The 25,488-nt window shown below is 46.2% G+C and overlaps 1 protein-coding gene across 5 annotated transcripts in view; it reads right to left on the minus strand.

Moving 5' to 3' along the window:
• The window catches only part of ZNRF3 (zinc and ring finger 3), a 138,937-nt gene that overhangs the window by 40,116 nt on the left and 73,333 nt on the right, over positions 1–25,488 (minus strand). For all 5 annotated transcript variants that reach the window (XM_057744050.1, XM_057744053.1, XM_057744051.1 and 2 more), the window contains one exon: positions 15,440–15,565. In XM_057744050.1, the coding sequence (XP_057600033.1) occupies positions 15,440–15,565 (126 nt within the window). The remainder of the gene's footprint in view (positions 1–15,439; positions 15,566–25,488) is intronic.

Genomic DNA, 25,488 nt, shown 5'->3' on the forward strand with positions numbered 1-25,488 from the left:
TGTGCCATCCTTGTGTGTCCTTCCTCATCATCTGAAATTGCAAATGAGAGGTACCATTTCAGATAGTTTTGTAAAAAGGAAAGAGAGTTTTTATAGAAAGGACAAATGAGCAAGAGAAAAAGAGGAGGTATGGTCAAAATATTACAAAAGGTAAAGATAGGTAGCAAATTAACAGCTGGGGAAACATCCAATTTCCCACACATGCTCTAGTTCAGTAAGCCCAAAGCAGAAATTAACATCTTGGGCTCCAAGAGAGGGGGGCAGGCTTGACATCTGAAAGGTGAGCTATCTCTTCGCCTTTTACTTCCGGCATCACTGTCTGGCAGCCCTCCCAGATCGTTAACACTGACTCTGTCTCTCCACACAATGTGTGACGCTCTGCTCCTCTGCACTATTCAACAAACAAGCAAAGACCAAGTCAGACCTGGAGGTGGGCGGGGTGGGGGTGTGTGTGCCTCCATCTGTGGTCCTGGAGGAGTGAGCAGACACCACCCTCACCCTGGCTCTGGGGACCAGAAGCCAGTGCCACCTGCCTTGATTCCATTCGCCGCTCACCCCAAAGACACGGGTCTAGCTGAGACAGTCCCACATGGCCTGCTGGTCCCACGGCCTCTCTCAATCCAAGCCTCCTCTTCCTTCCCCTCTCCTACCCCAAACAAGGCCACCTCTTTACCAGTTATAAGAGGCTTAGGCGTTGTTCTTTCCTTCAGTTTCAGAAAGGCTCCCAAATTCTCACCAACCCGTAATCTCTACATCCCATCCAACTCTACCAGGGGCAGGCGAGACAGGCGTGCACAGCCTCACTCAGCAGCAGAGGCAAGGTTTTCCTCCTGGAAAGGAGGGTCAGAGGCCTGGCTCTGAGGAGACGCTTATTGTGTGGCTGCCTGAGGGGAAAGGTTCCCTTTGAAGCACAGGGTGCTGAGCGCTTCCCAGTGACCATGGAAACAGGCGCAGTGGGTTCCCAGCCTGAGAACCAGGGAGAGCAGCCATGATTCAAACACAAAACACATACTGGGTCTGAAAAGCAGGGGCGGGAGGGGTCGGGGTGAGGGGCAGGCAGCCGCGGCTGGCAGGAACTGAGCGGCTCCCTGGTAGGAAAATCTGGCCAGTGAAGCCAGGCAGGTTCACGGGGTTTCCTTTTCATTCCCAAGGCTTTCTTCTCCCTCCCGTCACTGCCCCTCGGGTCCTATTCAGCACCTCATCAGATCCGTAGAGCCGGGCCTTTGGCTGGCCTGCTGGCAGCAGGGACGGGAACCGGGAGGGAGGTGATCAAAGGGGCCGCTGGTGCAGCCACCACCCTCCCCCTCCCCCTGCCATCCTCGGATGAGGCCCTGCCAAGGTGATCCCGTGGAAGCCCCTGGGGGAGGGCAAGGAAGAGAGGCAGCTTTTATGTCTGCCGTTCTGTTAGAAGAGACACAAAGCGCAGCTTGAATGGAGGAGACACAGCACTAGCAGGTCGGAGCAACCTCCTGGGATGGCTCTGCTCTTAAACCACGAGACCCAGAAGCCACCTAGACTGACGACCTTGGGGTGCACCCAGATACCCAGATCCCAGCCCCTCTGAGGCATGCGGCTTCTGGGACTCTTTCATAGCTGTCCGCCTCCTAACCCTTGAGATGGATGAAGTTACGCTGAAAAAGTTACCTGAGATGCTATGTCCCGTCTCTTCAGTGTTCCAGTTTAAAAGGGGAGAAAAAGCTATCTGGGATTTTTTTGAGCAAGGAAGAGGAAGCGATGTGATTAGAATCTGTGAAGGAGGAAAGATCTCGCCCTTACTGATGAATATCTTTTCACTCGGGTCGGACTGATCAAAGTCCAACAGCGTCCTACTGGGCACAGGGCCAGGGCCAGTGAGAGAAGCGAGCCCACTTCTCGGCTGGGCCTTGTTGCCACCACCAAGCAGGGCAGGCTTTGGCCCTGACCAGCAGCTCTTGAGGAAGGCAGTGTTTGGACAGGCCTGTAATTTGAAAAGCCCATTAGGTGCATTCTCCCTTTCTTACCTTTGTTGGGCTGCCAAAATATTTACTTGACTTCTTAACTCTAAGTCTCTGAAACACACCTGCATTGCCTAAAACAGGCAATTTTCTTAGTTTCTCTCATTCACAGAAGAGAGCCCAACCTAAGCAGAGATGACAATAGTACAGAGCGATAAAGAGGGTGGGGGCCTGGGTAAAGATGCAGCTTTATATAATACCACCTTCTTAACATAATACAACGCTTAAGAGATGGGTGTATACTGCGTTTGTCTTTTTTGGGGAGGGGGGTTGGTTTGCAGAGCAGAGTGGATAGCTAAAAGCAATTTTACAGGTAATCCTTTTGCAAAACAAACTGATTCTATTTTGACCTTTAGGGAAGAGGCCATTTCCATGTCAAGTAAACATTCTGTGTGGTAGTCAAGTGCATCCAGTCATCTATCTGTCTGTCTGTCTGTCTATCTATCTTAATATACTCATGATATAAAAGCCAGCTGCTCTGTAATATGAGCAGAGGAACTGAAGACTCTATAACAGGAAAAATGGGGTGCTTAAACAACAAACAGTATTTGCAGGGTCTTAGATGAATTGTAGATGCTATAAATGACACAACTAACGGCAAATATTTTTTTTTCTTTTCTCAGTGCTTCTGGCCTCATGAGAAAGAACTTGGAAAAAGTCTCAGGTCGAGCAAGCGTGAAGCCACTGCACCAGCGGCCCCTCTGCCATGTGCGCCCATCTATCAGCTCCCATTTCTGCCGGGCGCTTTCTGAAGCACACACTCACCAAGGTTGAGTGGCCTGAAGTCAGGCCTTCCAGACAGGCTGTGGGTCATGGCTAGAGCTCAATGGAAGGTCCCTGAACGGCCTGTTGGTGCTGCTCTTAGGAGCACAGCATCCTGGCCAATGACCCTCAACCTTGAAGACACCTACACCCTCTTCTGAGAACAAGGGCACAGCCATCAGTTAGAGGAATTATTTTCACAGTCTGGTGCTCATCGGCAAACCTTTGAGAGAAAAATTATTTTTGGAAACATTTCAAGATCTTGAGTGTTCTAAAATGGGACCTTTGAGTTATTGTCTTTTCAAAGGCACTAAAAGCACGGCGGAGGTGGGCGCCTACTGACAGCTGTCACTCGCCTACGTCCTTTATGTAGCATTTCAAAATTGGCTCTTCTTTTGCCTTTATTTTGATAAACTGTCTTGTCTTCCCTTCTCAAACCTGACAGAATATAACCTTAAGCCCAAAAGAAATAGGGTCCCTAAGTCTGGTCAGCAGGAGTATCCGCATTCATCTGAGTGTGTGCTTCAGAAAGCACTCGGCAGAAGCGGGAGCTGACAGACGGGCACACGTGGCAGAGGGGCCGGTGGTGCAGTGGCTTCACGCTTGCTTGACCTGAGACTCTTTTCATCCATAGAATTTGCTGGGATTCTAGGAAGTGGCAGGCCAGTCTCTTCCAGAACCATCATTAGCTAAAAAAAGGAGCAGGCTCAGCAGTAGCTCTGCTGCCTTTCCATATATTTAACCCAGCCATTCAGCTACTGAGCTAGAACTGAAGGAGTCCCAGCCACTCCATGCTCTGTGCTCAACCAGCCTCCCTCTGGCCATAGGATACATGGAAACTGTGGTGGCTTAGATGATCCTGGGGAAATCAAGAGATCTGGAGGGCAGCTCAAGACAAGGACTGGTGATGAAGAGAGACCAGTGCCTCCTGACCCTCTGTTAGCTTTAAGCTTCTGGAGGGAAAGAGAATAAATTCCTTATTATGAATTCCAGAAGGGCCTTAAATACATGACCATGTAAAATACCACAGTAAGGATGACTGGTGGGTCTCAGTGAAAGAATGAGCTTTCCATTCTGTGATAAACCATAATGAAAAGAATATGAAAAAGAATATATATTTGTATAAATCAATCACTTTGCTGTACAACAGAAATTAATACAACACTGTAAATCAACTATACTTCAATAAAATTAAAAAAAAGAAATGAGCTTTCCAATGGTTTCTTAGGCACAAAACCAAAAGAAAATAGATCAACTGGACATTGCTGAAATTTAAACTTTTGTGCTTCAAAGGACACTATCAACAAAGTGAAAGAAACCTCACACAACAGAAGAAAATATTTGCAAATCATCTGATAAGGGACATGTATCTAGGATACATAAAGAACTCTTACAACTCAATAATAAAGAGATAAATTACCAATTAAAAGGTGGGCAAAGGATCTGAATAGATATTTCTCCAAAGAAGATGTACAAACCTTCAATAAGCACATGGAAAAGATGCTCAACATCACTAGCCATCAGGGAAATGCACATCAAAACCACAATGAGATACCACTTCATACCCAACTAGGATGGCTGTAATCAAAAAGACAGATAATAACACGTGTTGGCTAGGATGTGCAGAAATCATGCAGTGCTGGTGATAACGTAGAATGTGTGGCCACTTTGGAAAACAGTCTGGCAGTTCCTCAAAGGTTAAACAGTTACCATATGACCCAGCAATTCCACTCTCAGTTATTTACCCAAGAGATATGAAAACCTATATCTACACAAAATCATGTACACAAATGTTCACATATCATTCTTATGAAACAAAAAATGGAAACAATTTCAGTGTCCACCAACTGATAAATGAACAAGCAATAAACACACAATGAACTATTATTTGGCAATAAAAAGAAATGATGCACTGATGCTTGCTGCAACATGGGTGAACCTTGAAAACGTCATGGTAAGCAAAAAGAAACTGATACAAAAGACCACATTCTGCATGATTCCATTTATGTGGAATGTCCAGGATGGAAGGGAGATGATGGCTCAATGGTAAGGGGTTTCTTTTTGGGTTGATGAAAATGTTCAGACGTCTGATAAGGGACTTGTATCTGTAATATATAAAGAACATGAAAATACTAAAGTTGATTGTGGGTGGTGGTTGCACAATTCTATGAATATACTAAAAACCACTGTACACTTAGAAAAAAAGAAGCCTTTCTGTGGGAACAATCTGATCAGTCATTTCTGTTCTATTTCTGTATAGAGTCCAATCATCTAAGCTGGAATGGAGTGAAACTTGAATATGGCAATTACAATAATGAACAGATTCTGAAAGCAGCTCCCCATGCTCACAGAGATGGGGCAGGGCTATGACATACTCACTAAGTGGGAGAGGATGGGGATTAATTAGGATTCCCTGGTCTAAAGAATAGCACAAACAGGCATTTGCTTTGTTGATTTACTGATGGATTAATTCTTTTAAATGTGTTTGCAAGCCTATTTCACTTAACTCTGGGAATAAGTTCTAAAACAACAAAAATTGAAACAGTGTGGTACTGGCCCAAAAAGGGATGCAGAATTTGACAGTAGATAATACAGGATATGATTCTGCTGTAGAATTCAGTGGAATAGAATATATTATTTTTTAAAAGAAGAAGGTATATAAAATGAAGGAAATGACAACTTTGAGAAAGCGACTCAGCCACTCCCTGATATTACATATCAAAATAAATTTTGAGTGATTTAGACATGTAATATATTAAAAGAAAATCAGTGATCACAGAAAAAGTAGAAAAGGCAAATATGATTCTAAGCTTGCAAGGGAGGGAAGAAAATAAGTTTAAAAGCAATAGAAAAAATCATGAAGGGGTGATGACTATGTAAAAATTTTAAACTTCTGCATGCCAAGAAAACTAAAACAAACAAACAAAAAATCAGTAAATAAAAGGGCCAGTTTAAAAATATTTCAAATGACAAGGAATTAATACACTGCTATAAAAAAAAATCTACATTAAGATCCACCCATAAATGAGCAAGGGACCAGAATAGAAAATCCACGAGAAGAAATTTAATTAGTAGATGGAAAAATGCTTGGCACTTAATACTTACTAATAATCAAAGAAAGGCAAATGAAAACAATGAAGTACTATTTTTATCTTTCGAATTAGCAAAGAAACATATTAATGATAATGGTCAATGTTAGCATTGTTTCTGTGGAAAATGGTCCACTCTTACTTCACTAGTGGCAAGGTAAACTGAGGAAACTTTCGTAAAAAGAAATTTGTAACTGTCTGCATCGAGTCATTAAAAAATGTTCATATCCTTTGATCTATAATCTCCTCCTGGAATATTACCATGAAAGAATAATTTAAAGAAAAAAAAAAGCCCATCTTATGTAAAGAAAGCTTTCAGTTTGGTTTCTTTGTAAGGATTAAAACTAAAATAGAAGCAACTTAATTACTGAACTCGGGGGAATGGTCAACTACATCATGCTATGTTCTATTGTCATGTTGTGCAGCCAATAAAAAGATAGGTCATGAAAATAATAGCAAACTGGTAAAATGATTAGCATATGCTATTAAGTTTGAAAAGGCAGGAGAGATGTTTATACCTTCATAATAATTACATTAAAAATCAGACTTGGGTTCCCTGGAAGACTGGATGGGAATAAACCAAGATTGACACTACTTGTGTTAAAGGAGTAAAATTAAAGTTTGGTTTTTTCCTTCTATTTTAAAATTCTCCATAATTAATTGTTTCATGCAACAGATATCTACTGAGTGCCTGCCATCTGTACTAGGCACTGTTCTTGGCACTAGGAATATAAGAATGGTGTAAAATTATTATATTGATTACAAGCTTAGAAAAAAAAAAAGATAAACGGACCAGAAAATTTGTTAGTTACAGAAACAGTAAAATAAGTTAATGCTATAAATTTTGGGTATACCTTTAAAATTAGGAGTTATAAAAAATGTTAAGATTCTATCCACTGAAACGCTAAAAAAAAAAAAAAAAGGAAAAACACTAAGAAAATAACTCACTTAAAAAACCAATCTACTATGTTTACAAATAGATGACAAGGAAAGCTTTTGACAAAGAAAGCTTTTGAAGCTAAACCTTTAAAATTTGATTAAGATCAAGCCAAGGTAACAAAAGTTCCTTGCATGTTCCACATTCTTTTCTCTGAGGTTCATTTAAGAGTTGATACATTTGTGAACATCAGCAACCCAGTAAGGTGTAACAGTGAAGGCCAAGGGCGTTATACATCCCAAGAAACAGCCCAAATTCTTCAGGCTGACCGGAAGAACATTGTATCCAGCAGTGCTTAGAACTACTGGAATGTGTTGATACTCATTACTTTTACAACCAGCAAAAATGATGCAGAATTTAAAGGATTTCAGTATCCCAACTGTTTAGACTGCCTCGAACTTAAAACAGCACAGAAAGTATTAGAACATATAGCCTGAGGTCTGATTTGGAAAATAAGATCACCAAAGCTGAATGCTACCTTTTACCAAATAAAATGTGGTGCTTTCTGTAAGGGGAACAAACATGAAAGACAGAATGAGGCAAAGAAATGGTTTTTGTCTTCAGTCTGAGGTCTTGCGATCAACGTTAGCCGACAAGATTTGGCCAGCACCCCATTCCTCCATGTCTGCACCCGGTGGAACTCTCCACCCAGACTGGGCACCCAGGTGCCCTCTTGCACAGGTGCAGCTCAAGTGCCCTAGAATGTGAGCTGGTCAAACCTGGGGTGCAGGTTCTCCATGTAGATCATAAACCAGTTACATGCAGTCACTGTCAAGCCCCCCAAATCTGAAACGCCCCTGGATGTGGCCAGAAACTCGAAGGGCAGCCCGCTGCTGCTTATTTAGGTTAATTCATGCACACGGCCAGGTGTGTGCAAGGCCCCTCTCTCTGAGAACAGAGAGCAGATGGGGCTTGGGGGCTTATCTCTAAGTATGAGAGATTCAGGCCACCAGACTTGGAACGGGTACTATACATACTATCATGACTTAACACGTTAGGTTTTAACTTCACTTATTATTCAAAATGGGCTCTCAAAAGTCAACAAGGTCATCGGCTATTTTTGATGGCCTTTTCTGCTGGCCTGTCACACCAGTCCTAGTTTCCTAGGACAGCCTCACTGTGGCCCTTGCTCTATTGAGAACCTGGTTCAATCAGAGCGGACAATGGCCAGAAGGATTGCTGTGAGCCAGGCTTCCCCCAGTCTGGGGGAGTGGCCATCCGCCTGCACTCCTTGGGTCGGCAGAAACATCCTCTGTTCTATTCACTCGCTCTATCTTCAAAACTCCCTTAAGCCTTTCAGAGGATTTCAAGTAATGGCTTCAGTTAGCCTTTTATAGCTGAAAATGTCTCAGACCTAGTTTAAGAAAAAAAAAAGTCTTGTGCTTAATATAGCCTTTTAACCAAGAGGTTCCTGGATGATTTAGGCGTAGAAGAAAAGCATCAGATTAAAAGTTTGTGACTTTCAAATCAGACACATGACCTTAGAAGAAAAGCGGTATACCCCAAGTTTTTCCTTTTTCCATTCATATCATGCCAATCTTTTCCTCCTGATCTTATTTCTTTTACTGAGTTCCTTTCCTGCTTTCCTTTTTAACCAAATATGGGAGGTATTTACCCAAGTGCTCCTCAAAATAAATCTGAAGAGCCTTCCAAACTTCCTCTCCAACCATAAACCCACCTCACCTCAGGAGTATGTTTAGAGAGGGGAGGAAACTGATGTTTGCTGAGTATTCACACACTCCAAGAACTCAACATACACCATTTTTTTAATCGTCACAGCTATCCTTATGGAGGGCAATATGGAGAAATGAAGGCAAAGAGAGGTTAACAGGCCGAAAGTGAGGAGCACAGAGGAGTGCAGGGAGCCCTGATCGTGAAGCCACGCGGCAAAGGTGCAAATTCTGCTCCCTGCGCTCCTCACGTGGAAACACAAATGTGCTCTAACACTGGTCATGCACTTTGACGAACACACCACAGGACACCGTGAACCTGTCTCTGTACTGGAGGCCAGCAGGGCGGAGACGCAAAGGACGAAGGAAGAAGTGGAATTTAAGCTCTTCTTGGGGAGAGAAAACGTGTCACAGAGAGACAGGGTTTCTCAACAGTGACACTGCTGACATTTGGGGCCAGAGTGTTCTTTGTCGTAGGGGGCTGGCCTGTGCTTGTGGGGTGTTGGGCAGCACACCCTGGTCTCCACCCACCTGATGCCAACTGCAGCCCCACCCCCACCTGGGTATTTTTGTCTGAAAACCAAAAATGTCTCCAGATATTGCCAAATGTCCCCTGGGGCGGGTGTGTGTGTGTGTGTGTGTGTGTGTGTGTGTGTGTGTGTGTTGTGTACACCCCCAGTTGAGAACTGCTGCAATAAGAGGCCTCAAGTAACATGCTCTGGGAAGGTGTGACACAGGTAAAGTGTCCCAAGCACAGGTGCTCCCAGGGATACCATGACAATGAGCTGTGTGTAGTCACAGTGCCCTGAGCTCAGGTATGTGGCAAATATCACACTCACTTCCCTGCCTGGAAGAGGCCAAGGCCTATGATGGGGGCAGATGCTCCGAGACACTGTTCCAGTCAAGTCAGACCCTAAGATTTCAGTCCCACCATCACTCTTGAGATGGAGTGGGGAATCTCATTCTCAGCTGCGCTAGGCTGGGCTTGGCCTAAGGGCCAGGGCACCCTGCATTGCAGGAAACACCCATCTGTGACCAAACTGAATGAGAAGGGCACGCAGAAGGATGAGCCCCCGGCCCCCTCCACCACCCATCTCCAGAGCTTCTCCACCTCCTCCTGAAACTCTGGCCCCGTTAAACACTAATTCCTCATTCTCTCCTCCCCACAGCCCTGGCAACCACCACTCTACTTTCTGTCTCTAAGGATTTGACTACTTAAGTAACAGCACTGTGAGTGCTGAAAGAAACTGAAAGATAATAAGGGAGGGAGGGAAGGAGGGAGGCAGAGAGGATGGGCACCAAGAGCTGCTACGTGTGTGAACCCAACGCATATGCTCTCCCTGAGGTGCGTCGAGGTCCCCGTCTTCAGAGGTGGAAACGGGCAGAGGGGTTCAGGGGCCATCCCAGGTCACATGGATTAAAAGGATGGAACTGGGGTTTCAATTCAGGTTAGTCTGATGACTAAACTCAAGTCTTAACCATTACATGTTCCCTCTCCTCCCAACCATCCTGAAAAAATTAAATTCCTTCGATTCTGTTTTCTGCCGTGTGGTCACTTTGGTCACTAAGGTCTTTGTTCTCTTTGAAGAAGTTACCGAGACACTCTGAGGGCTGGATGTGGGTTGATGGGTTTCCCCTGCTCATCAGAAGAGCCGGGACTGCGGCGCAGCAGTTTCCACCTGCTGCGCGCTTGGCCAGGCTGCTGCTACAGGTGGAAACAAAAGAGGCCAGATGAAGAGCGAATATGAGTATCCTCAGCAACGTCACTGGCTAGAGCCTCACCAAAGCGTTCAAAAGATTTGCCATCCGGTCCCATTTAGTTCCGGAAACACCCACCAGCAGAGTAACCTGACCCTCCCCTCCAGCAGCCTGGACACCACGGGCAAACGAACACCCCCCAACCTTCAGTGGCTCCCAGCTTCCCGGGGGGGGATGATGAAACTTCATCCGAAAGCCTCTTCCTGCCCCAGCAACTTTCAAGCCCGCCTCAGGAACTTGCTCCCATTCTTCCCGCCCTGTTCTTGGAGGTTACTCACCCATCTCCTGCCCCTGTCTCACAGCCCTGAACCCCCCAGCCCTGGGGACGTGCTCCTCCTCCCTCACAACCACCACCATCTGTGTCAGGGACTGGCCCTCAGTTCAGGGCAAGAGGACCCAACTCTTCCCAGCGCACAAACCAGAGTGGGCCCTTCCAACTGGCACCTCTCTGACCGACCCGGGATAAACTGAGGCCATCCCCCAGTGGCTTGTGAGTGCACACGTGACTGGGTGACTGAGGGGGCTGCCTGGGGACGGTAGCCCAGCACTGCCCCCACCAGCTTCCTTCTGGAAGGCACATCTTCCACCCATGCCCCACACACAGCTGGGCATTTCCAGCATGTTCCCAGCCCCAGATCACAGCTGAACAGACTAAAGGTGAGCACCTGATCCAAGATGGGCCACTAAATCCCTTTTCTGGAATCCTCTAGACTTGGAACCAAGAGCATCAGGCCAAGGGATACTGGGGCACTGTCCCCCACCAAGGAGGTGGAGAGAGGAGGGAATAACACAGACGTCCAGAAGACCTGGGGCGGGGCCTCTGGCACTGAGCCCTGCGGCCAGCGGTCCCAGAAGAGCAGCAACGCCTCCATCACGGGCTCCCTGACGACATCCAGGAGCCTCAAGAGCAGATTCCCCACAACTCAAGCGGGGTTTCCATTCAATGCAAGCAACAGTGCTCACCTAGCCAGTGACTACTGAAATGCATCTGACTTTTATGTAGGAAAACCGGCAAAGACTAAGGGAGGCAAGAGGAAGAAACCAGCACTGATGAGGCAGCGGGACAGTCCTGATCTCAGATCTCGGCTCAGCTACTTGGGAGCCCTCTGATCTGAGGTTACGACGAGATCTCCTTGTGGTAAGATGGGAATCTACACATGGTCTCAGAGTTGCCCTGACAATGAGAGGAGACACGGCACGGAAAGCTCTTGGCACTCGGCGAGGACCCACCACCTGAGTGCTGCTCTTACACTCGGGTGTCCATCGAGGGCCAGGCTCTGTGTTCAGGGCCCCTCGCAGAACCCCCACGACAGTGACAAGGGCAGCAGTCCCTAAGAGTCCACTCCAGCCTGGGGCATGGGAGAGGGAGGCTTGTTCTGCTTCCACGTTTGGTGAATCTGGGCCAGGCAGGCTGTATTAGATTTCAGCACGTCTTGTGTGTTCCCGCCACGAGGCTCTCCATGAGGTGGAAGGGTCGTAAGAACCACTATTGAAGTTGACCTTCCAATGTCTTAACAATCCCGTAAGATGCTTACATAATAAACACTGTTTGAATTGAAGGGTTAAAATGCCTGGGGCATAAACACAGACTTCTGCACTTTGGGGGTGATTTAAGACCCTTACTTTCAATAGCAAACTGCTCAGTAATGTCTATTTTATTCTCTTTTAATTTCTGAGGACTTAAACTGTTGCAGGTAACAGAGCCTGTGTTTCAATGCTGCAACTAGAAATCCCCGAAAACTAGAATATCAAGGGAAGATTTTTCATATGATACAGAAGTTCAAAATATTAGATGAGCAAGGAGCCCAGAACAGCCTCTTCACACGAAGTGGAAGAGAAAGGCCCAGAAAGCGGAAGGGATTTGCCTGGAGCCTGGCCTGGTGCCCTGGCCTGCTGTGTTCTGGGGGGCTCACCCCCACCCCAACTCTGCCCCCCTAGCTGATCCGACTGTTTGCCCTGCCCCCTCCAGAATCAGAAAGATGATAAGGATTGGATCATAAATCATTCTTCTCTCATGAGTTTACAGTGTTCCTTTTTTGAGGAGTTCAAAAGCACTCAGTAATAAACCGAGGTGATGAGTATACGTCTTTTTGCTTTTAAAATGAAACTTTATTTGAACTCCTAGAGAGGCATTTACGTTTTTTTAGTTTAGGACATTCCTCTGTTATTTCAACGTTTCGCCCCGTGGCACTTTCTGTGGGCGGGTGGGTGATGGGGGTAGGTGATGGGGGAGGGAGAGGGGTCTGTGTCTGGCCCTCCCTCTTCTTCCACAAGCTCCTCCAAATGCCTGAGAGAGCCCTCCCTTCTATGGTTTTCAACAAGTCTCAACATCTACATGGAGGAGGAGTCCCTTCCCCACCACCATGGGGACTTGGCTGTAGCTTCTTCCTTTTGTGCTTCTCTCCGCTGCCAACCTCCTTCTTGCCTTCGCCACTAAGGGCAATGAAAGGGTAGAAAAGCACACTGTGTGTCTGCAGGTGAGTGGGCTGTCCATGAGGACCACTTTGCTCTCCCACCCTAGCCTCTTGCCACTGCACTTGGGGGCTCAGAAAGAAAGCAAGCACAATTAGCAAAGTAAATAAAACTGAAGCTGGAAACAACTACACTCAAGAAGAAGGCGAGAGAGCAGAAGAGAGGGAGGGAGAGAGAGGAAGGAGAGAGAGAGAGATGCTTGAGTCACTGCACCTCTTGTACCAATCCAGGTTTAAAACAAATACGAAACTGTCCTGCTTTGTCTGGCCCGAGCGGTTTGGCTAATGACTTTATTCAGGTGTTAAGCCAAATTTCAATAACTAACCACATGTAAACACTGCCTGGTCACCACACAGCCTCTCCAAACAGAAACATGGTGGTGGGGACAGCGGTGGCGGGGGGCTGCTGCCTGCAAGCAAGTAGAACCCCGCGCTTAGTGCCTGGGCCCCTGCATTCAACAAATACTTGGTGAATGAATAAACCCAAGAAATGCTTAATGATTCAATACATGGCGAGGGTTTTTATTCCCCCTGGCTTCACAGGCCGGCAGGCCAAATCATACAAAACTCCTCAAACCGCTACACGGTTGTTCCAGGTGGAGGAGGAGCAGTTGGGTTCTCTGAGTGACTTCAACACCACTAGGCCCTAGGAGACCATGGGGTGTCCCGGGGGAGCCTGTTCCAACCCATTTATAGACATGACAGACGTGGAGGTGGAGACCCACTGGACTGGGGCAGAGCAAACTCAGCTGAGCCGCTGAGCCCTGCGTAGCAGCAGCCTAAGTACAGGAGAAAATATTCTATTAGGAGAGTCCTACCTACAAGGAAAGCACTGTTCCTAACCTTTGGATGTGGCTGGCACTTCTCCTAGGAAAACACTACCGTATTCTCAAGGAGGATCACTGCTCTCTGAGCATCATTAGGCAGCTCTGGCTAACTTTTTAGACAATGAAGTGTCAGGGCCTGGGCCACCTAAAACATGTTGATTCAGCTTCAGGAATTGTAAACCAAACAGATAACAGTCCCTGTGTTTTTTCTTTTTTTTTCTTCTTCTTCTTCTTCTTCTATAAAAGGGCAGGGGAACTTGACAACTGGTCGGAAGCGACTCAGAAGACAAGTGGGACAGAAACATCACATATTAGACCCATGAGGGTCTCCTGGGCTAAAAGTGTTTCAGGAGACATCGGCTAGGACATCTTCGACGGTGGGAAAGTCTCCCTACATCAAAACCACCTCTTCTCTGGCCTGAGTCTCCTCAAGAGGTCAGAAACAGAACTGATTCCCTCCCCCCCACCCCCCGCTGTCTCCCCCTGACACCTAGAACAGCAGCTTCTGAGAATACAAAAAATAGGCAAGCACTAACACTGCCCTTAGGACATACTACCTTTCCTCTAACCCAAATCCTAATAACTTTCTCCAAATCTTTCCCTTTAATAAAATGATCCAGTGTAAAACAGGCTGTTATCTGTCACATTTTAATAGCACTGACAGATGGTTTTCCAAAATAAATGTATTTCTATCTTTTATCTTACACTGCAGCCAGAGGTAATGCTGACTCTCATGGCTAAAAATGTTTTGTGGGGTTTTTTTGTTTGTTTTTTGTTTTTAGTACTTCTAAACAGAATAACGACAGCCAATGGCCACAAACATTTCTGGAGAGCTTGCTCTGCTAGACGTTTGTATCTCATCTCACCTCCTAACCATCCTATGAGGTAAGTTCTAATACAGGACCATAATTGCTGTCTGCCATTCTGAAACCAAAAAAGCTCTACAGCCCCAAAGTGTTTCCACAACGTACTTGGCAGCAAAACTTAATGGCCCTGAACTCATTTGGAGGCATGGCTGCCCTGAACTAACACGGGGCTGTTTAGATTTTAGTCGTCCCACTTAATGTGAATATCCATGCCGTATGCTACACAAATATGCATGTGTTTGGTTCCTGAGGATGGCCCCACATCTCCCAGGGGGTTTCATTTTTTTTTTTTTTAATTTTTTTAACCTATTTATTTATTTTTATGTATTTTATTGGCTATGTTGGGTCTTTTTTGCTGTGCGCGGGCTTTCTTTAACTGCGGTGAGTGGGGGCTACTCTTTGTTGTGTTGCGCGGGCTCCTCATTGCTGTGGCTTCTCTTGTTGCGGAGCATGGGCTCTAGGCGCATGGGCTTCAGTAGTTGCAGCACATGGGCTCAATAGCTGTGGCTCACGGGCTCTAAATCCCAGGCTCAACAGTTGTGGTGCATGGGCTTAGTTGCTCCGTGGCACGTGGGATCTTCCCGGAGCAGGGATCAAACCTGTGTCCGCTGCATTGGTAGGCGGATTCTTAACCACTGTGCTACCTAGGAAGCCCCTGGGGGGGGGCGGTTTCTTAACACAAAACATGTGTATCCTAATACCTTTCTAAATGCCCCAAATCTCAGAATTCTGAAATATCTGGCCCCAAGGGTGTAAGGTAGGGATTGTGAATTTCTCTTAACCCAGTTCACAGATAAGAAACTGAGATTCCTTGAGGGGAAGGGACCTGCCCAAGGCCACACAGCAGACAAGGGTGGAGCCCGTTCTGAGGCTGACAGCTGCCACCAGAGTCCAAGCTTCTGGGCACCATGGGGGAAGGGGCTGCTCCAAGACATGACTTTAGCCAAGAAAGAGCGCTGTGGCAGCAAGGCTCTTCTCTGGAACCGGCTATTTGAGGAACTGGAGAGATGAGGGCGCAGAGAACACCAATCAGGATGGGAGCGATTCGGAGGGCCTGGTGCTTACCTTGCCGAGGACAGTGAGACATGGTTTCGGGTCCAGTTCGGGCTGTTCCAGCTTCACCACTCCTACCCAGCCATACTCATACAAGTCCTCTTCGTCATTGTTATTACACAGGCCCAGTGGGTGCATCTAGGAAACGAATAGAAAGAAAACTTCAGTAGGCAGGCTGCATTTCTGCTTGACCCCCGCTGTGCACATCTCAGGCTCCACGTCAAAAGCAACTTCAAATTTAAAATTATATGAGGGGGATACATTTTTCAACCCATGCGGAGATCCTATTTCAGCACAATGAGCTGAGCCCTGGGGAGAACACACTATAAACACTACAAATAGACTTTATAGATGCTTTCTCACTGCTTCGTAAGTAGTGGTCACCCAAGGTGGACACCACCCAATGGGATGTAGGAAAAGAGAAATAGCGTAACTCTCATATAAATGCAGGTCTAGATCGCTGTGATATACCATAACGTCCAGTGGCAGTTACAGAGGAGACAAGCTAGGTTAGCATCCAAGACTATTTGGCTGCCAGACCTTAACAACACATCTACTTCAACTGATGCGAGAGGACCTGGAAACACATCTAGGAATTTATGGAGAGACCACTAGACATACGGCAGAATCAGTGGTATAATTAACAGGCTGTTTAAAGGCTACCCCTGGCCACTGGGAAACAGATGAATTTCTTTGAGGTTTTTTTCAAAATTTGCGAAACATGAAATCAAAGCTAGGTAGAAGAGCATCGTCAAATTTTTACTAGTGGGCTTCCCTGATGGTGCAGTGGTGAAGAACTGCCTGCCAATGCAGGGGACACGGGTTCGAGCCCTGGTCCAGGAAGATGCCACATGCCGCGGAGCAACTAAGCCTGTGAGCCACAACTACTGAGTCTGTGCTCCAGAGCCCGCGGGCCACAACTATTGAGCCCACGTGCCATAACTACTGAAGCCCACTAGTCTAGAGCCCGTGCTCCACAACAAGAGAAACCACTGCAATGAGAAGCCTATGCAGCACAACAAACAGTAGCCCCCGCTCACCTCAACTAGAGAAAAGCCCTCACGCAGCAACGAGGACCCAACGCAGCTAATAAATAAATTTTAAAAAATTTATTTTACTAGTAAAAGTGCAGTCAGTGGAAGCCTGAACAAAGAATGATACTACAGTTTACACTCACAGTTCTAGTATCGAGTCCTATCAGACCCTAGAATCCCTAATAAGCATCTGAGAAGACAAAGTCCTTCTGGATAAACCTAACTTACCAAGATGTTAAGGAATCTAGCATGCTGCTAAGCTCTTTAAATAACTGGGAAAAATATGTCTTTAGATTCATGGCATGTTAGAGATACAAGAGACTAAAGAATCTACTGTGTTAGCCAGAATAACAGCCCACGAGACATCTATGTCCTAATCCCCAGAACCTGTGAATACGTTACAAGGCACAAGAAACTTTATAGATGTGATTAAGTTTGACATCCTGGATTACCTGGGTGAGCCCAGTGTAATCACAAGGGTCCTTAAATAAGGAAAAAGGGAATGGTGGGAACAGAGGAGATGTGACCAGGGAAGCAGAGGTCGGAGTGTTGTGCTTTGAAGATGCAGGAGGAGCCATGAGCCAAGGAATGCAGGCGGCAGCCTCCAGAAGCTGGAAAAGACAAGGAAAAGGATTCTCTCCAGACCCTCCATAAGGAATGTAGCCCTGCCAGCCCATTTTTGACTTCTGACCTCCAGAACTATAAGAGAATAAGTTTGTGTTGCTTTAAGCCACTAAGTTTGTAGTAACTTGTTATAGCAGCAAATAGGAAACTAATACACCCTCCTTAAGCCCCACTCATTTTATGGATAAGAAGTTCAAGGTAAATAGCTTTTCCAAGACAACACAGCCAGCAAGTGGCCACCCTAGAGGTGGCCTGGCCCTCAAATTCACACTCTAGTACCTTCCAATTCCACTTGCTTAACTTTACTGTCCCTTGCTCTGAGAGCTGGTCACCTGACTAGGGAGAAAAGACTAAGTGGTAAAATCTTTGTAAAGAAAGGCTGCCTGCTGGCTCTGAACTGGGTGGTGTGGGAGTGTAACATGAGTTTGGTGCAGGCGTCCAGAGCGGCAGCTGAGCCTTGAGCTTAGTTTCAAAGGGAGAGCTGGACATGTCCAGGGGAAAGAGGGCAGGTGGCCGTCCACGCCTGGGGAAGAGGGGCTGAGGGATTCAGGGGGAGAGGAGAGGCTGCCTGAGCCATATGGAGGGCCACACGGTTGAAACCAAGAAGGAGACAGGCTCGAGAACCAGGAAGGCATGTGGACACCAGGAGAGCACCACAGGTTCTTCGGAAGAGTGGCACCCAGAGAACAGTGATTTGAGGCAGACAGGTGGCACCTTTCTGGCAGTGATGGCCCTGGACTGGAGAGGATGAGTGAGCGGAGGAGGGGAGGGGGCAGCCCAGAGGGCAGAGATCCTCGGCATTTCAATGGAACCACAAGGAAGGGTGAGTACCGGGAGCACAAGGGGCGGCAGGGTCTTCATAGCGGGCAAGGGATAACCCTGCCCTGGGAATTGCAGCACCTGAGACAGGGAGGCCTGTGACGTCTAATTTTTGCACGAGCCCTCAGGCTTGAAGAGTTTGCCCAAAGGACCAAGGAGGGTCCTACAGTGCAGTGGACAGCATGGCTTCTCTCCAGCTGCTCCTGAAGAACTCAGCCCACTGTAGGATGTCCGATGGTTATTAAATGATGAACAGCTTCAAATGCAGACCTCCAGCAAGAGAGAGGACAGGCAAGGGCGATAAGCCAATCGTGCCAACAGCCAGGTACTTCTGATCCTCTAGGAAGTGGCTCCCAGCCGGGCTTGGGTCAGCTTCCTGACATCCCAGGTCAAGTCAAGTCAATGGCAGCCCCACTACTGACCCTTTGCTACAGAATTCCATGATATTTTCAACCTGGCCATATAACTTGGAGGTTTCCAGAGGGAAAGATGCTTTTTGTTACTTACACCTGTATTGGGTTTGGCCGGTGATAACGAGCTCCCTGGGAAAGCAGAGCAATCATGCAGCTCAAAGACTTTGTATCTGTATTAAAACTTTCCTAAAGAAAGAAGCCGGACAAGAAAGGCCATAGATTGTATAATTCCATTGATATGAAATATCCAGAAGAGGCAAGAAAATCCACAGAAATGGAAAGCAGCAGGTTAGCGAATGCTGGGCTGGGGGAGGGGCAAATGGGAGTGACTGCTGAATGGGTACAGGGGTCCTTATACGGTGATAAAAATGCCCTGGCATCAGATGAGAGTAATGAGTGAACACTGTGAATGTACTAAATGCCTCTGAATTATATACTTTTAAATGGCTTAAATTGTAAATTTTATATCAGTTTTGCCACAACAAAAAAGTTTTTTTAAAAATGCCTTAAGAGTTTACTCAGAAATAACTGTCCTCAGCCAACATGGGCATCCACTGGGTAGGACGATGTGGTTTCCAGCCTCCCAGAGCCCAAGCCGGCCACTGGGGCCCTGCGGGAACCGGGTCCTGCAGAACACTAGCCCTGCATGATGAAAAACAGTTCCTGCACAAGCAAGTGATGCTGAGGAAAATGGTATAGGGATTCAGGATCTACATTTGGAAATTAAGGCCTGAAGAGGCCTAAGGTGTAAAAAACTTAAAGGAGTTTTAACTTTTGCTAAAACCAGCATTTCCTACCCTCTGATGATCAGACCATTTTGTGTTTAATATGCTCACACTGTTTCACAGGACACGCTCTGAGAAATGATAAGGTAGGGAGAGCACAGGTACACGTGTGAGAAGAAACAAACCTAAAGTCGATGTGACCCTGCCAAACGCTGACACCCATGAAGCAAAGAGCAAAGGCTGTGGTGGGGGGTGGCTGGAGAGAAGGGGAGCCGGGGAGGGTGGGCGGCAGGAGGAGGGCAGGACTGGGAACCCAGAACAGCAGGAATAGGAAGAGAAGCTGAGGCCCTTAGCAGGGCAGTCTGAGGCTCGAGCTGTGGAGCAGGACACGCGGCCACAGGAGGCACAGCAAGAGGGCATCCCAAGTGCAAGGAAATCCCAACTGTGTGAACCTCACATAAGTTGAGGTCCCCCTGGCGCCCTGGGCTGCACCCCATGAAGGGTCCTCCCCCTCTTCAGCAGCCACGCCTTCCCACTCTCCCCCAAGACTCCTTTTCAAACCATCCACTGTCACTGGGGTGACCGTGAGCAGCTCACAGTGTCAGCCCTATCAAGGGTGATGACTTCGGAACAGGGATCAAGGACTTAAAAACCAAAAGGAATTTTTTCTCAAGTGCCGGTGGGTGTAATCGGTTGGCGTGGGTGGTTTATTTTCCCAGGGAGGGTAAAGGGCCACCAAAATCACATCTCAGAGCATCCAAAACTGACCTCACCATCTCCGCCCCTTCCTGGCTCCACTCTGGAGTTCCTTATTTGAGTTTATATTTCCAGAGGCCCAAACTACTGGGCCTGTGAATTCAATCTCAGCTATGTCTCAAGTGTAACTGGCCTCTTTGACCCACCTGCCAAATATTATACAATTTAGGTCTCTTTCAGCTTGCCCCTGAGGACAGCATCGGCTTCCAGAAATGCTGCCACCCCAGGTCTCCAAACATTCATTCCCTGGGGTTCTCTTTTCCCATGGGCTCCAAGCTATGAGCTCAGCAGAATGTTTTACAGGGAAGCTATAGCATGGACGTATTCACTCATAAACTGAGCTGTGTCAAAGGATGGAATATTCTAGGCAAAGGCATAAAATGCAAATGAATATGCCAAGTCTGGGGAAAGTGAGGGAGAGGGCTTTCTCGTCAAGTGAGCATCAAGTATATTACTCTCTTTACGTATTTTATCTTGTTTAATCCTTACAGCAACCTCTTGCTAATTGGACTGTCAGAAGATAAGAGTGACTGGACCATGTCAATAAATGGCAAGCTAGAACCACAAATCAGCAAAGGATGCGAATATAACAGAGTCCACGAAAGTCATATCAGTCAACAGCAGGATCCACTCAAAGCCAATGGCAAACAACCTAGTTAAGCATTAAAGAAGACATCCACATGGCGGGGCTTCCACAGAGAACGATCAAAGCATTAAGACAGAACTTCGGGAAAAGAAGGAGTTCTCTAACATTTTTGGAAAAATGACTTTGGATGATCCTGCTGCTGGAGTGAAACGTAAGAGAAACGTCACATCCATACGCTCACACGGTTTTGCTGAAAATATCCCAACACTGCCCACATGCGATTTGTTGTGTTTTCGGAAACCATAAGAAAGATGCAATTATAATTTAACTTGTTAAATTCAAATACAAACTTGTTTTCAGTTTCATTTTTCAAGATGAGGTCCCAATCAAATCTTTCTACTATTTACTGAGAAATAGTATCCTTTAGCTTAAAAAGATCCTAAACTTCTTTTCCGGATCACAATCATCTATAGAGAATGAGGACCTCCAAACCTCCAACACCTGAAACATATATTGTGACGATTCAGTGAGACATCGCTGTCACACTATTGCTCCAGACAGCTGTCACATACAAACCAGGCTTGTGAATTCGTACATGCTGCCACCAGCCAGTGACGTACAGGCAGTGACTACACGTAAGACCTGTGTGTGCAAAATTAATCTTAGCAGATTTCAGTGAAGGATGTTCAAGCATGTTAACTTTGAACTTAATGCGTCACATAGGCATATAAAAATTATAGGCATTTCTGAGTTTATTTTTTTTTAAATGTTTGGGTGTGCGGGGTTTACCTGATCAGATGTTTGAAATTTAAGAAGTTTTTGCCTTCATATTTAAGAAGATTAAGAACGGCTGAATTGGGGAGGGGGGTGGGAGAATTGGATGACAGCGGTCAAAAGGTACAAACTTCCAGACATTAGATAAATAAGTACTAGGGATGTAATGTACAACATGAAAAAGACAATTAACACTGCTGCATGTTATATACAAAAGTCATTAAGACAGTAAATCCTAAGAGTTCTCATTACAAGGAAAAAATATATTTTTTCTCTCTTTAATGTATCTAGATGAGATGATGGATGGTCACTAAACTTCTTGTGATAATCATTTCATGATGTATGTAAGTCAAACCATTATGCTCTACACCTTAAACTTATATAGTGCTGTACATCAAACAAACACTGGAAGGGAAAAAAAAAGGCTAAATTGTGTATAAGAATTCAGAGTTGTCATCAGAAAGAACTACTAATGAAAACATAAAGAAAAAACCAAGTAGACTCAGAAACCTAGAATGGAACGTGACAAAAACTCACTGGACAGAGAATACTGAAGGAGGGGAAAGGTCCTGAAATGAGAAGATAAGCAAAACTCCTGGGGCGGGTCTGCCAATAACTAACAAGCTACGCTAAAGTGTGAGGATTTAACAGAAGACACGTCCTGAGTTATAACTTTGGTCTTGTGCTCTCAAGAGTAACTTTGGGATGTCAACATCCTTGCTTAAGTCAGTTGAAGGCAAGTTCCCAGTTAGTCCTCTATCACGAGGTTTGACACTAAGAAGCAGTGCCTCTGGCTGTCTGACTCCTGATTTTGTTCCGAGGGGTGTTTGGGGGATGGAGAGGATGAGAACTTTGGAATCATGCAACCATGTTTTGAAATCTGCCTCTTATGAGGCACATCTCCTTGGGCAGATGACTTGATTTCTATAAACCTCTATTTTCTCATCTATGAAATGGGGACAGTAGCATCTGCTTCAACAGGGTGCTGTGAGGATTCAATGAGATAAAATACATAATCATGGTTGCATGGTAGACCCTCAATCAGTGGGAAAGCCCTCTCCTTCGTCACCTTCCCTAGATGTGTCATGTTTTCTTGCCCTTCATGCTTTTGCCTAGAATCCTCTGTCCTTCAAGACCAGTTTAGATGTCAGCCCTTCCATGGAGCTTTCTTGAATGCACCAGTACAGCTAGCTGCTTCCACCTCTACGTTCACAAATGCTTTATATGGTGCTCAGCACAGTCCTTTAGCCTCTCCTCTGGGATGGGCACCTGCTTCTAGAAGGAGTCTTCCTCAGAGGTCCCCTTTCACCCCACCCAGAGCCTTGTGCCCAATAGGTGCTCAATAAACGACCGCTGGGTAAACAGCCCTTAGCCTGGAGGTGGGCCTGCTGCCGTGCCTCCGCTCTGTTTGGGGAAGTCATTTGAGTCTCTGTTCAGCTAAGTGAGGGACCATGACAAAGAGGCCAGGATTTCAACAAATTGCTGCCAGAACTTTAAAAGATCCAGCTCTTACAGTCACTGATTCCCAAGCCACCAAACACATTCCCAGGACTTTACTGGCAATCTCAAGATTTACTAGCAATGGCACAGGAGCAAAGGCTCCTTCTTGGTTACAGCAGCCAGGCTTGCAGAGGCAGCTACCGCTCTACGTGCAGAGAACACAGTGCCGGCTGCCCTTCACTCAGGAAGGCCCACGACAGTGCTTTATAAGGGCGGTGGAGAGGGAAGAGGAACAGGATTCCTCGCCTAAAAAAGCAAAACCTCACGTTTTCTGGCCCTTTGATCTCAGAAGCTGCTGTCAACTCCAAGAAAACAAGGGGATAAACTGAGGAAGAGGCAGGCGTGGGATCCAGGGCACAGGGAATCCAACAGAGAAGAAAAATAGAGGGAAATCCCAGGATGACAGCTATGCCACCAGCCCGCCGGGCGACCAGCCCAGACGGGGCCCCAAGGATGAGGGCTGCAGGACAGCTCCCAAAATAAGCAAACAAACAACAACAACCTGAGTCATCACCTAATGGGAGTGGCCGTACTGAGAAGACTGTTACAGTTCTGAACAGGAGAATGAAATGTGATAATCATATAGTAAACTAAAGTAATGGGGCAGGGGGACAATTATTAACTCCAGAAAAAAAACCCTAAAACGTCACACCAGAATTGTAAACCATACGCAGGGTATGGCATGTGGCCTGGCTGGGAACAGTGACAGCCATAATAACGTAAATCCTGATCTAAACATTAACTGTGATACAACTATACAACTACACTGGGAAAATGCGGAGATGGGAAATGTGTGTGTGGAAGTGGGGAGCTGGGAAAGCGGGACAGGGGAAGGGATGAGGTGGGTTAGAGAACAAAATCGCCATCTTCCATAGTAGGAAGTCGAAAAATGTATAAATGGGCTAAAAATATGAGGCAGTAAAAGCATGTTATTTAGAAATTATTGACAAATTTAGAAATATTCCCAGAGGTGAACAGAAGAAACCACTAAATAACTGAAAATAGTTGCCTCTGAGAATAGCAATCAAGGATGGCAAAGAGGAACGCTCTTTTTATTAAAAGCCATGAAGTAGTCTTTCCCTTCTATAAACCGTATACGTGCTCTATTTTGGTTAAGATCTTTGTAGGCACTGCTGGACAGAAGTCACTTCTTCCAGGTGTTCCAGCAGATTCTCTGGGTCCTGCAGGGAAGCATTGCATCAGGCCAAAGAGAGACCCCAACAGGCAACCTGCACAGGACCGTGGACTCGGAGGAGGACTGTCTGGGACGGCTCTCGGGAGCCCCCAGGCCCTGGGCTGGCAATGGCTGGGGCACAGCACAGGGATGACTCAGGGAGAATGGTGCAGAAAGAACCAGCAGCCCTCACCACCCCCACAACCCAAAATAACTTCCAGGTGGCACCACAGTGTGATGTGGATTTGGGGGTTGCAGAGATGGCAGACACAACAACCAGGGTGGTTGTTCTAAGCCCCCGTTTTCTCCCCGACACAGAGAGATCCTATAACCTCTAGAAGTAGTGCTGAACATCCAACTAGCACGTCCAAACAAGGAGCTGCTTGGGCAAAATGGCTCACAATAACCAGGGCAGAGTCCTGGCCACCGTCAGTGCCAGGTATCGAGCATCTGGTTTTATGCTGAAATATGAAGATGGACCTTCTTCAAATTTCTTGGAGCCCGATGAGTTTGGCTATCATGGTTTCACTGCTTTGTTAATGCACAAAGACTCGACGGGAACTTCAAAGCCAAAAGACTATGTCAAACAAGGTTAAATATCTGGAGAAATAGAACTATGCTCCCTTGGGCACGAGACATCAAGCCAAGCTTTGAAACCAAGACCAGCTCTTTAAGAAGCTTTCAGTACAAAATCCTTGAGATATACTGGGGCACTTTCCACACGTCTGAAAGGGCAAAACTGAAACCAGGGCTGGTGGTGCTCTTATCCAAGGTTACAATATCTCCACACTCTGCTGGAAGTTTAAAATAACTTCAAAAGGGCCGCCTGCTTCTAAGTGGGTTACTGTTACACTGGAGCCAAACACAGAACGAATAGGAGGAGAGACATTTCAGTCTGTAATATTATCTCATCAAAAAATTCCTGGGGATTTAAAAGGGAAACTTCCTTCCTTTTGTCCTTTTGCCGCCATCGACCAGGGTAGGGTGTCACTGTGGTACAGAGTTTCACATGAAACAACAGCCCTGGACCTTTTCTTAAAAGGTGTGGTGGCTAGAATCAAGACTTATAATTTATGTGAAAGCATGGAAAAGGACAGCTCCACCCATTTTTCTCTTGAATCACAAGGATTATTTTTTCTCTTCTATGTACAAAGAAACAGAAACACGCTTTTGCTCTTTGAGCAAATATCCTGAACCTTTTTCTGGATATAGAATCTACAGGTATCCGAACACAGTTTTCTCTCCCTTGTTGTCATAGCAATGGGAACGGAAAGTACCCTAGACACAGAAAAGCAGCTGGCTGTTGCTATTTGTTGGAAACTTCCAAATGGGAACTGCCTGAAGATTAAAACTGGCATTTCTTTGCTGAGGGTTCTGGTTTTCCGAACACTGTCTTCCACAGTTGGCGTCACTTTTTAGAGAAAAGCCAAGAACAGCCTCTACCCTGTTTGGTTCCTCTTGTTCTTGGTACCAAAAGAACAACTGAAAAGCTGCCTGTCGGAACCTGGGCAAAGCAGCAAGTATTTCAAACCTACCTTCTCACCTGAATATCTCCCATCCCCTGGAACTGTATTTTGTCAGATAATCATTTTGAAACTTCAATACGGCCCTGTGTATATCACATGTCTGACTTTACAAATCTTCACTTAGAACTTC

The sequence above is a fragment of the Hippopotamus amphibius genome, chromosome 8 (assembly GCF_030028045.1).
Source record: "Hippopotamus amphibius kiboko isolate mHipAmp2 chromosome 8, mHipAmp2.hap2, whole genome shotgun sequence".
Lineage (NCBI taxonomy): Eukaryota > Metazoa > Chordata > Mammalia > Artiodactyla > Hippopotamidae > Hippopotamus > Hippopotamus amphibius.